General features: G+C 40.8%; 1 protein-coding gene across 1 annotated transcript in view; it reads left to right on the plus strand.

Annotated features, from left to right (window-relative positions):
* The window catches only part of HHIPL1 (HHIP like 1), a 37,716-nt gene extending 24,235 nt beyond the window's left edge, over positions 1 to 13,481 (plus strand). Inside the window, exons 7-9 of the mRNA XM_059723212.1 lie at positions 1,897 to 1,978; positions 3,834 to 3,916; positions 10,570 to 13,481. Coding sequence (XP_059579195.1) covers positions 1,897 to 1,978; positions 3,834 to 3,916; positions 10,570 to 11,186 — 782 coding nt within the window. The 3' untranslated portion in view covers positions 11,187 to 13,481. The remainder of the gene's footprint in view (positions 1 to 1,896; positions 1,979 to 3,833; positions 3,917 to 10,569) is intronic.

Genomic DNA, 13,481 nt, shown 5'->3' on the forward strand with positions numbered 1-13,481 from the left:
TTGCAGTCAGACATTCAGATGTCAGCCTCCTCAGTCAACTACAGATTCACCATTGATTTCCTTATGTACTGGAAGACTCATCCTCATACCAAAGGACTGGCACCACTGCCAGATGTTATACATGTGTAAGAATTAGTTTGCTTGGTTCAGTTTCTCTGCATGTTTGAATTTGTGAGTAGGGCAATGACTTTAATCAGATGCAAATATTTGGAAAATTACATATGAGTCATGGCACTTGTAGGGACAAAATATGAGAGAGCCTGGGGAATTTCCATAAGTAAACACAATGCAAAACCAGAGTAAAGACCTCAGGATTTCCACATGAGGTACACTAAAGTTTCTGTGTTGACCTGATCTTGGCTCTCCTGCTGCTGTTTCCTTTTCTCATCTTCACTGTGATCTCAGGAGACTCTGTAAAGAATCTAATAGGTTAGCCTTCACCCTCCCCCTCCCTCTCCCCAGCTCAACTGCCTTGTATATCCTTTTTGCTTTCCTGAGAATGATGACCCCTGAGGAGCCCAGAGAATATCCTTTGCAACGTGTCTGAGGCCATGGAGTATCTTCTCTATGCTCTAGAGGTGAAGAATGCAGTACAACCTTATTGCAATGGCAGGACACTGACAGCCCTCACCCCCCTGCTTTACTTATGGCAAGTTAGGATACTCTTGGCATTTTAGGGGCAACATGCCTTGTACTTGTGCAAGGGGTTAATTGTATAGTTTTTAGGAATAGGTTAGACAAGCCCTTGGATGGGTTGGTTTAAACAGAGGTATTCGTGCCTCAGGCAGAGAGTCTAACTAGTTGTCATCTTGAGGGCCCTACTTTTCTATGCTTCTGTGATTTATCAGGCAGGCTGGTCAACAAAGGGAGTGGGGAAGTCAGTGAGTTGTGGCATCAAATTCTCCAGGGTAGATAGGCTGTGTGAATATCTTCATCTAATCTACTGGATAAAAATGGAACTATTAAAAAGCATTTTTCTCCAATTACTTGAAAATGTTTACAAATTAATTCTTGGTACATAACCATCCTGAATACTTTTGTTGTATTTTTATAATCTGCTTTTTCTGAGTCAATGTATGGCTCAAGTGGTGTGTACCCACACAGACTGATTACTGAGCTGGGTTTCCTGAGATGAGTAGTTCTGTTTCTCTACTTGGAAGTTCACTTACCTTGAATATTGTGTAACAGGCACTTTGAAATTTGTACTCTTGCCAGAAAACTCATCTGCTAGATTGTTTGCACAAAGGGAACATGAGAGGAATGCAAACACAGTCAAAAGAACTTTGTTTAAAAATTAAAAATGAAGCAAATATTGGCCAATTTTTTTTGGCTGAATGTACAGCCCTAACTGTACAGTTGATCAGAGCTGTGACAATCCCATTGCCTTTCTCATGAGATACATATCCCATGTATGAGAGCAAACTAAAGATTCAGCAATCATAGTGTTGCTCCTGCATAATTTAATCCAACGGGATACTCCATTTAAAAAGTGAACAATCTTAATTGTAGTTCATTTTATGCTAACATACAGTATTCAGGAGGGAATCATTTTTAAATGAATGAAGTGATTGCACAGAAGACTCAGTTGATAGTTGGTGTGTTGGATGTTTTAATATTTAATGAAGATTTGTCAAAATAATTTATGTTAATGTGTAAACATATATCCACATAAAGTACTTCTTATGTTATGGCTCTAGAATATATTTATGAATACCAATCATTTTTTGTTTAATTACTTGTAACAAAGATATGAATACATTTCTCTGAGCTTCCTTTGAAGCTATGTTGTTGGGGCTGAAGCTGTGCTGCCGTATGATGCAGAGATAATGCCTTCACTCTGTATAGGACTAGCGTTCATGGAAACCTTTCAAATCTGTTTTCATTTATCTTTCTAAGGAGAACTTTACTTCATGTCTACTGGGATTCCAAGTGCCACTGCTCCCAATGGAGTAGTTTACAAGATAGTAGACACGTCTCGGTAAGAAAAGCGTTTATTACAAAAATTGAATTTAATTCTTTGGACTTGGGTTCAAATATAATTGATGACTGTGGGTTAAGTAAATTGCTCTTATTTCCCTTAGCTCCTTGTTGGACAGTAACAGTTTTAATCAGGGTTGGTCTTAAAATGGAGATCTGTTGCCAAAGGGTGGAAACAGATGTTGTCTTCCATTGTCTTTGTGCTGCCATAAAATTTTTTTATGGCAGCACAAAATGACAGCTAATAGATGTTCATACATTTGGTTGCACCACAATGTGGCTGCAACAAAAAGTAGTAATACATTGTGTTGCTTCATTGCAATGGATATCTATTTATTTTATGGTAGGAGAGCATGGGCATCCTAGAACTTCCCACACTCTCCTACCACCCCAGGCAGGCACTCCCAGAGGCCTAATCCTATATGTTCCACAAATTCCTGTGGAGGATTGGGTGTCTCAAACCCTGGGAGCATGTGCCTGGCTTTCCCTGCTTCCAGAGACATGCCCCTGGCATTCCCCAGGAACTGCAGAGGTTGCTGGGAACACATCCCTGGAGGTGGGGGAACATATCTTTCATCCTACAATGTCAACAGGTGGGACAGCAGGCAATGAGTTTTGCTCAGTGAAGTGGATCAGTTATGCTGGGACATATCCCAGCACAGATGATCTGCTTCATTTAGTGACATCTATTTCTAGCCTAAGCGTCACCATGCTGATGTTCTTGGTTCCCATAAGGCTTGCTGTCTGCACCTGCTGATGGTCATGGACTTGCTTTTCAGCAGGTTACTTGTTTTTTGCTGATTGTGAGGATAACCGATTGTCTTCTAAAAAACTAAGCAGCTATTTTACAGTGGGTTAATCTTTAAGAATGACTGATATGTGTTCTCAGCCCCACACTTCCCTGCTGCTCAGGATTTGTAGAATGGTTTACAAGAGTATAGAATATCTAGAAGTCAGTAAGTAAGTGAGAGAGGTGTTCTTCACATCCAGTTACTGCACTCTCATTCCTAGACAAAATATGTACACACTACTCTCTCCTGTAGGGATTATGTACTATATTTGTGCATGTGTAAAGTCAGAATAATTTATCCAGCTGTTGCACAGTTTTGCAAATCCTCAGAAGAGGCCATCAACATAACAAGACAAACATAAGAGAGGAAAAATGGTTGCTTCCCAGGTTTAGCTGCTCAACAGGAAGGAACACTTCCATGGCAAACAAACTTGTGCCAAATTAATGCATCATCTTAAGGGAATGTTTCACTAAAAGATGCACTGAATGTAGAAATCTGACATGAAGTGAATGCACTTCTGGTGCTGTTTAAAAGAGCAACTCATTGTTTGTATCAGCTTCCAGATTTTTTTTCATTTAAATAATTTTGTCTAGCCCCTTTTTATTGCTATGTTGATTATGGTCCAAAGTGAAGTGTTGTGATTGTGTTTTAAATATATAAATAATTTAATGTCATCATGTTTCTATGGAAATAGCTTAGGAACTTGCATGTGGAACATAGCTTTCATTTCAGATAATAAATATTGTGTAGCTTTATAATTATCTTTTCAGTTTGATTAACCTCTTTCCATATTGCTTAAGCCTGGTAATGATTCTTACCTTGATGGGTTAGGCAATGGTAAGTTAAAATGGAGTAAAAATATTTCATATGCTGGTGAATATTTGAACTCTCTGATACCTGGAGAAAAATAGGATTTTTCTGTAGTGTAAAAGTGGCTATTTGGATGATTTAAATATAACTTTTTTCCTTGTAGATGCTAAATTCATTAAGGATGCAATGGAAAGGAAGAATACTCCTGATACCACTGGAAAGCAATTCATCTTGTATTATGTCTCTTTTTCATAGGAGAGCGCCACCAAGAAAATGCCGGGTTGAGCCTTTGCCAGTGAAAGTAAAAAGCAGGCTTGTACAGTTTGTGCCAAAAGAGAGTAAGTAACTTATTGTTTTGTAGTATTGATGCATGTTAGTCAACAATAAATATATTTCTCTGTCTTTGTGCAGATGCAGGGTGCCCAGAGCTTCACCCTTCAATGTATTCTTAACATTGATTTCTACATAAAGCATTTGAATATAAAAAATTAGTTCAGATAAATCATTGGGTATGAATTATTTAACCACTCCCTTCCATAGTAAACATTCTGTCAACTTTATCTTCTTATATGACCTTTTCCCATTCATGCCTGCTTTCCCTGTCTCATGAAGTGTAGCATGGGTTTTTGATTGGGAACATCTAGGGTGCATCTACACAAGATGCTTTACTGCACAGTAAACTAACCTACTGCACAATAAGGCATCACTGTGTAACCATGCACAGCAACTACTGTGCATTAAAATAAGCTAATGCATGGTTTTCTACTACCTGTAAATACAGGTAGTAGATTTACTATGCATTAGCTAGTGTGCAGTAGTGCACAGCTAGATAGATAACTGGGAACAAATTGCTCTCAGTCAGCCCAGGCAGCAGGCAGCAGGGGGTGGAAGAACTGTCCCCTCTGCCAGGCAGCTGCCTGCTTCCCAGCCCACACTCAAGTTGGTAGCTGCCAGGGAAGGGGACAATGTCCCAGCCCCAGTTCCAATCTCAGAGCTGGGCCCCAGCAGCAAGCAGCTGCCAGGGAAGGGGACAGTGTCCCAGCCCTGGCTCTAATCTCAAAGTGATAGCAGGAGGCAGATGCTCGGGGCAGGGGTGTGGGGTGGGAAGCAGCTGCCCTAGAAGTGGAACAGCTTCCTCCCCTGAGCCCAGGCCTAACCTTGGTGACCCCTGCCAGCCCAGGGCTGGCATATGGGGGAGCCTACAGCTCTCCCTGGCTGCCATATGGGAGCAGAGCAGGTCAGGAGTAGCACTGCCCTGAACTGCTCCCATCAGGAGCAAATTTTCTTCCAACAGGAGCACATGTAGACCCGCTCCCAGGGAAAGCTTATTGCGCAGTATTTTACTGAGCAGTAAGCTTTCTGCACATTAAGTACATGTGTAGATGCATCCCTAATATCCAAGTCAAATAGCATGAGCAGTAACAGGCAGATGAGCAGGGACAACATTTGTAAGTGCTTCTCCTCAAATGCCACAAGCTTAAAAAATAAGATGGGTGAACTAGAATGCCTTGTATTAAATAGTGACTTTGATATAATAGGTATCTCAGAGGCCTGATGGAAGGATGATAATCAATAGGATACTGTTATACCAGGTTACAAATAATACAGAAGTGACAGAGTAGTACTATTTGGTGATTTGAACCGGGGGTGGCTGAGTCAGCAGATAGACACTGAGTCCTCAGTGTTTGGCCAGTTTTGTGATAGCACTGAGCACCCAGCCCCAGGTTTGAACCCCTGTTCTCCTAGCAAGGAGATACAGGGAGAGGAGTGGCACTGTATGCTAAATATAGTGTAAACGGTAGCAACACAAAAATCTTATCTGAAAGGAAAACTACCATAGAATTCCTGTGGATAGAAATACCATTCTTGAAGAAAAAGAATATAGTACTTGGATTGTAGTCCCAATTATGATATGAGTAGGGAAATTAGAGAAGCTGCTAAAATGGAACAAGCAATAATAATAGGAGACTTCAACTATCCTCACATAGACTGGGTAAACACATCATCAGAGTGAGATGTGAAGATAACATTTTTGGATGTAATAACTTTTCTGGGAACCCACAAGAGGAAAATCCATTCTGGACTTAATCCTAAGTAACACATAGCACCTGGTTCAAGAGGTATCTTTTGGTGAGCCACTCTTTAATAGCAACCATACCATAATCCCATTCAGCATTCCAGCAGCATTCTAGAGTCAGCCAAAAACATCTACCATACTGATATACTACTTTAGGAATGGAAATTGCACAAAAATGAGGAAGTTCTAAAGAAGTTAGAGGAGTGATCAAAAAGTAAAAGGCCTGCAGCTAGCTCGGAAGCTGTTTAAAAATATCATATCAGAGGCTTGGGAAAAGCGAACACCACAAATCAAAAAGGATGCCAAGCAATCCTATAAAACCCTTGCATGGTTTAATAGTAGAGTTAAGGAAGCAAAAAGGCATCCTTTAAAATTTGGGAGGCATGCCCAAACAAAAAAAAACAGGAAAGCTCACAAAATCTAGCAGGTTACACGTAAAAGTAAAATGGAGCAGGCCAAAAAAGAATTTGAGGAGTGTCTAGCAAAAGATGCTAAAGTTATTCATAAAACTTTTTTAAAGACATCAGAAGCAGGGAGACGGTGAGAGAATCAGTGGGACCATTAGATGACCAAGATATAAAAGGTACACTCAGGAGTGATAAGGCCATGGCTGAGAAGCTAAATGAATTCTTTGTATTGGTTTTGACCTCAGAAGGTGCTAGGGAAATTCCCATGCCAGATCAGTCCTCCTTAGTAGATAGGTCTGAAGAGTTGGACTATGTTCAAGTGACCACAGAAGAAGTTTTAGAACAAATCAATAAATTAAATACCAGTAGTAACCAGGACTGGACGGCATTCACCCAAGAATTCTAAAGGAACTCAAAGGTGAAATTGCAGAACTGTTGGCAATAGTATGTAATCTGTTGTTACAAAATGCCTATCTGCTAGAGGACTGGTGGGTTGCTAACATAATATTCACCTTCAAAAAGGACTCCAGATGTGATCCTGGGAACTAAGTGAGTCTCACTTCCATCCTTGGCAAGTTGGTAGAATGTGTATAAAGAATAAAATCAGCAGTCACATGGACATATAATCGACTGGGGAAAAGTCAGCATAGTTTTTGCAAAAGGAACTCTTGCCTCACCAATCTGATGAAGTTCTTTTAGGGCGTTAACAAACACACAGACAAAGGGGTTGACATAGTATATTTGGACTTTCAAAAAGCTTTTGACAATGCTTTCATCAAAGGCTGTTAAACAAATGGAGTTGCCATGGGATTGGAGTGAAGGGTCTTTTGTGGATTGAGATCTGGTTAAAAGATAGGAAGTGAAGGGTAGCACCAAATAGTCACTTCTGAGGTCAGAAGTGGGGTCCTTCAGGGATCTGTGCTGGGTCCAATTTTGTTCAAAATGTTCATCAATCATCTGGAAACTGGGGTGCGTAGTGAAATCATCAGTTTGCAGATATTACTAAATTATTCTGGGTAATCAAATCTGCAGAAATATCTTACTTACCAAGCTAAGTGAGTGGGCAAAAAAATGACAGATGAATTTTACTGTCAACAATTGCAAAGCAATGCACATGGGGAAAAGATAACTTCCACTGTAAGTATTTGATGCTGGGTTCTGAACTAGCTGTTACTAGCTGTCAGCAAAGAGATGTTGGAGTTTCTGTTGATAGTTCTCTGACAATGGCAGCTTAATAGACTTTCACAGACTTTCATAGACATTAGGGCTGGAAGGGACCTCGGAAGATCATCGAGTCCAGCCCCCTGCCCAAAGGGCAGGAAGTCAGCTGGGGTCATAGTATCCCAGCAAGATAAGCATCCAGTTTGCTTTTGAAAGTTAATGTACAACAGCAACCAAAAAAGCCAATAAAATGTTGGGCATGATTAAGAAGGGAATTGAAAACAAAATGGAGAACCTTATCATGCCATTATACAAATACATAATGCGCGCACATCTTGATTACTTTCCAGTTCTGGTCTCTGTCATCTCAAAAAGGATGTAGTAGAATTAGAAAAGGTACAGAGAAGGACAATCAAAATGATCCGGGGGATGAAGCAGTTGCCATGCCAGAAGAGACTAGAAAGGTTAGGAGTCTTCACTTTGGAAAGGAGAAGGGTGAGGGGGGATATACTAGAGGTCTATAAAATTATGAAGGGTGTGGACACGGTGAAAAGGGAACTGTTATTCACTAAGTCCCAAAATACTAGAACTAGGGGGCGGGCAGACAGTGAAATTTGTAGGAGACAGGTTTAAAACTTACGTGAGAATTCATTGCCACAGGAGGTGGTGGATGCAGATAGCATAGTCAGATTCAAAAGGGGACCAGGCAGATTATGGGTGATAGATCAATGTATAGCCATTGAACGCTACTGTTGAAGATGTTTCCTCTGGTATCCCCAAACCAGTAAGGGTAAATGTCAGGGTGGGTAATGATCATGCTAGGTATACCAGTTCAGTATACTCCCTCTAAGTCATCTGCTCCTGCCACTGTCAGGGACAGGATACTGGGCTAAATGGACCATTGATCTGAAGCAATCTGCCATTTGTATGTTCTTATGGGTTACCTGTCACCATTTCTGCAGTGGGACCTGTCTTTCAATGGTACTTTCCCCTGAGAAACCAATGAATTATGGGGGGGGGTCTCTGAGTAGAGAAGTGCACTGTGGGAGACTCAGTATTGTGTTATTAGAAGGATGTAAAGAGGATTGAAAAGATGTGAGGGAATGGAAAAACATTTGGAGCCATTTCAAAAGGGGAACTGCAGATTGGGAGTGCACAGCAGCTGTTACATTCTACCAGCTACATGTAGACAAGTTGGGAGTGATACAGATTTAGCAAAGCAGCTCCAACCTTAGCACCTCTTCATCCAGGGTTGAAGTTGGAGCAGTTTTGCTACATTTATATGGTCCATCTCCCCCATGCCTGTTTCCACTGGTGCACACATAACTGGTGGAATATAACAGCTGCTGCAGAGTTTAGATTAAGAGTCCCCCTTCTCTTTTTAAAACAGCTCCAGATTTATGTTTGTTCATACCCTGAGCTCCCACTACTTAGAAATAGGAAAAGGATGATGAAAATATTCTCAGAAGAATCTTTTTGATCATTTAATCACCTAAATTTCTGGAAAGATTCATAGATTACTTCAGGCTTTTTCAATTGTGTGCTCCTGGATGAAGTATTGTACTGTTAAACATTGCAGCGTCAACAATGTAGGTGAATTAAAGGTATAGAATCTAGTCACTTACATTAAATGAAGGCAGATAAATGCGTTATTAAGTTTTGACAATTAAAATAAAGCTAGGAAATGCTATATCCATTGTATTCTGTAGTATTTATTTAACCACCTGGGCAATATTTCCTGTACTTGTTTGTGAGTAGGTTAGTATTATATTACTATAGGGAGCTTTTACACTTTTTATAGTTAATTGTAACTGTACAACCTTAAAAATGCATTAACAGTTCCTACTGCTTTGATTTCAGTGACAAGCACTTAGGACCTTATAGAGTGGTGCTTAACTTTCTGGCCCTTTGGGCTGGATGAGCAGCACAGGGCTGATCCAGGGGCGGATTCCAGCACATGCTTGCTGTGCAGAGTTGGTTCACAAGCGTTATCTAGTGCTCTGTGCCAGCTCAGGAAGCCACAGCAATGAGTCACTGCTCTCATGCCACCAAATTTCCAGACCTGTGGAGAGCCCCATGGGCTAGATGCGACAGCCCCATGTACTGAATTTGGCTTGAGGGCTGGAGGTTGAGCTTGACTGCCTTAAAGGGTTAAGCCCAGATAGTGCAACAAGCATTTAAACCAAAACCAAAAGTAGCATTGATTGCATTCAGTATACTCTCTCTAGAAATGTGAAAATCTCAGACTTAGAAAAATATTCTTATATACATGTTCAGTATACAATTGGTAAATGTTCTAAACTTTGTTCATGTTAAAACAGTTTAATCTTGGTTAATTATAAGTAGTTTTCCATGTAAATTTCAAAATTCAGGATTTTTCAGTTTGCACTTCCACATTAAGAAAATACAGTGGTAAAGAAGTTCTGTTTTGTCTTCCTTTCTCAAGTTAGGAAAACATTTTTGTCACTTTCTTTTCTTCTGCTTACTATAAAATGAATGATGAGTGAAGTTGGAGGAGTAAGTGCTAGGATACAAGTCAAGGAATGATGATATCTTTTCAAGTGCAGGTGGCATTGTCAGAACTTAGTTGACTATTATTCTGAATGATGCATCTATCCCTTTTCACTAGCCTAAGTTTATTTTTAAGTTAAAAGTAGAGTTTATATGAATAAGTAAGTCCGGTAACTTTCTGGAAGCTGAGGCAATAAAGTATTTTCAGCCCTTTGTAGTTCAGGGCTGCTTTAAAAAAAACTGTTTTCTGTTGTCCTGGCAACCCAGATCTTTTTGCACATTCCAGTTACCAGAGAGAATTGATTTTGAATGTTCATGAGTCCAGCGCCACTGAATAAAGCATCTGACACAGTGGGGAGGCCAGAGCTCTCACAATCTGGTAATGATCCAATCATTAGTAATGAAGAGGACAGCAGAAGTAGAAGCATGTCTTTACAAATGCTTTTTTTGTGAGAGCCAGGAACAGAGGCAGGGGACTTTATTCCTAACCATGAAACTTCAGAGTTTAACTGTGACTCTTAATGCATACACCTTGGCTGACACCTTATATCCTGTTATTAAATCGTGCATGGAAATTTGTTAATGTATCATCTTTTTTTGTCTTACTTACTGGCATAGAGTGGTGCAGTCATCTGTGGTAGCCAAACATTCCTAAAAACAGTGGAAATTTTTAACTGATTAAATATTGGCTTAAAAAGTTATTCATTACTTACCCCATTCAAATAAGGGAGCCACACGAGAGGAATTGAATAAGCTGTAAGCTCTATTTTTATATAGTTATTTTTAGTTGCCATAGCTCTACAGGTTCATTATTACCTCAATTTTTCCTTAACAGAACTTATTATAAAAACACCAACCCAACCCCCCAGACTAAGACCCACCACCAAAGCTCCAGGGAGGGGTCGGCCAATACCCGAAGCCCCCCGTGCCACTACTCCAGACTGGATCGAACAACTCTTGGACCTTCTTAGAAATCAAAATAGATTGCAGACTACCACCAGAACGCCAACAACCAAGCCCCCAAAGCCCAGGAAAGGAGGAAAGAGTGGGGAAAGAAGAAGGCGGAGAAAGAAAAAACCCAGTGTTCCTCCACAACCCCAGAATGGTGCAGTGCGACTGATGAACAGGCAAGCAAGAGGAAGAGACCGGGGAAGGGTGGAAATTTACATCAATGGAGAGTGGGGCACAGTATGTGATGACTTGTGGAACTCCCATGCAGCGGCTGTGGTGTGTCGTCAGTTAGGGTTCCCCTATGTTGTGAGGGCCACCAAGAAAGCAGAGTTTGGGGAAGGGGATTCACTTAATATTCTTCTTGATGATGTTCAGTGTTCGGGACAGGAGCAGAACCTGCTTGAGTGCGTACATGCAGACATTGGCAAACACAACTGCAGCCATAAAGAAGATGCAGGTGTGATATGCAGTCACGAAGATGTTACAGACACTGAAAATTAGTAACAGCACGTCAGGAAATGCAGAAATGGACTGTGAGCTCATCTTTCTTCCTTGCCTCCCCCCTTGCCCTTTTTAAACAGTGGATGCATTTACAAGGTTGTATTTAACTGTGAGGATGCTACATCTGGTCTATGTAACTCATAGTTTTTTGTTCCTTTACATTCCATAATGTGTGTATTGGAGGGAAGAGAAGGTGCAATGAATTATCATTCGAGTATATATGTGGCAAGGGATTGGATTACAGGTAGAAGAAAAAATATCCTCAGGTAAGAGATTATGGAATAAAAAGAGGTGCTCCTTTGTCATGTCAGATTGAATGAAGCACTGCATATCTTTAGGCATGTCTAGCAGTATTCTACCAAAATCATTCTCAAATGGCTCATTCCCCTTTTGCTTATGTCACTATTCACATTGCCTGCTTAACTGTTCTGTCACCTGTAGTTTCATAGTTTCACAGATGTTAGGGACTGGAAGGGACCTTACAGATCATCAGGTCCAGCCCCCCTGCACTTGGGCAGTAAAGACTGCTGGGATCAGATGACCCCAGCAAAATGGGCGTCAAGACGCTTTTTGAAAATGGCCAGGGTGGATGACTACCACTTCTGGGGGGAGCTTGTTCCAAACCCTTGGCACTTGACTTGTAAAGAAGTTTTTCCTTATGTATAGCCTGAAGTGATCCTCAATCAGCTTGTACCCATTATTTCTTGTCCTCCCCTGGGGGGCATTGGTGAATAAATGCTCCTCCATGCCCTGATGTATTTATAGGCTGCCACCAAGTCCCCTCTGAGTCTTCTCTTTTCCAAGCCGAACAGTCCCAAGTCTTTCAGCCTCTCCTCATACGACCTGGTCTCTAGGCCTCTAATCGTGTGCATGGCCCTCCTTTGGGTTCTCTCAAGCTTCTCCACATCCTTCCTGAAGTGCAGCCCCCAGAACTGGATGCAGTACTCCAGCTGCAGTCTCACCAAGGCTGAGTAGAGAGGGAAAATGACATACTTAGTCTTGTTTGAGATGCATCAGCAGATGCATGCCAGTGTTTGATTAGCTCTGCCAGCTACAGCATTACATTGGTAGCTCATGTGCATTTTGTTGTCTATCATGACACCCAGGTCTCATTCAGATGTGGTGCTAGCAAGTGTAGCACTGCTGAGCCTGTAAGTGTGTTGTGGATTATTTCTCCCCAGATGGAGCACTTGCTATTTCTCCATATTAAATGACATCTAGTTGAGGTCCACCCACCTTGTGAGCCTGTCCAGGTCACCCTGTATTGCCAGCCTGTCGTCGAGTGTGACCAGTTCAGTTGTAGAAACAACTGAACTATGATCTTTAAGCACATACAAGTTAGATATAACAAAGAGGAGTCCGGAGTAATTTTTTGTATTACCTCTCTATCCAGTGGTTTAAAAAAGCATGAAGTCAGGAGACCTGGCTCTTCTCTCACACTGGTTTTACTGTGGTGCAAGTACATTGATTAAATTGGATTATTACTCCTGAATATGCCTGCATTAATGAAAAACGAGCCCTCTCCATATTCTGGATAGTGCCTGGAAGAATTATTTGTTATACTCTACAACTTAATTGAAATTTATCTTTGGAGCATCAGATTTTCACCATCTTATGCCAGTGCGTGTGCATTGATTTCATGGGAGATACTTCCATTTACATGACAGTAAGTGAACCAGATTCTTTTGGCTTCAGTCCTCTTTGCTATAGAGGCATTTGTATCTGATTCTCCATTTGTTGGGCCTTGCTTAGCCATGGCATCTCTGCAATACAGCTGGAAAGCGCTACCAGAAAAGAAATATGTATAGCATGTTGCACCCATTTCATGTAAATGTCTATACAGGGTAAAAAAGAGTGGGACCTATAGCCTGTAGTAGTATTATTTCTGGTAGTATTATTCTCAAAAGGACACCATAAATTTACCCGGGCAGGGGTGGGGCAGGCAATGAGCAGAAAGAAGGCCTCTGTTTGTTTTTGCTTTTTATAGGTATGTCTTAAACTAACCCTAACCATTTGATTGGAGACACATTTTTCTCATTTGTGTCCTTTGTGCATTTAACAGCATCTTGTGGACAATCATTTTTACTTGGAGTCAGGGTTGTTTCCTCTGTTTATTGTTCTTTCCAGCGATATAGATAAAAGGAAAACATGTTTGTAAAAATCAGAAAATCAACTATGGTCAAAAGAAGGGTTGAGACTCTGCAATTACTTGGCTCTATTTTTTTTTTAATGTCCCAGATTACAAGTTGATAGTGTCTTTTTAACACAGATGATAAATAAATGTGTTTGAAATGA

The sequence above is a fragment of the Alligator mississippiensis genome, chromosome 2 (genome assembly GCF_030867095.1).
Source record: "Alligator mississippiensis isolate rAllMis1 chromosome 2, rAllMis1, whole genome shotgun sequence".
NCBI lineage: Eukaryota > Metazoa > Chordata > Crocodylia > Alligatoridae > Alligator > Alligator mississippiensis.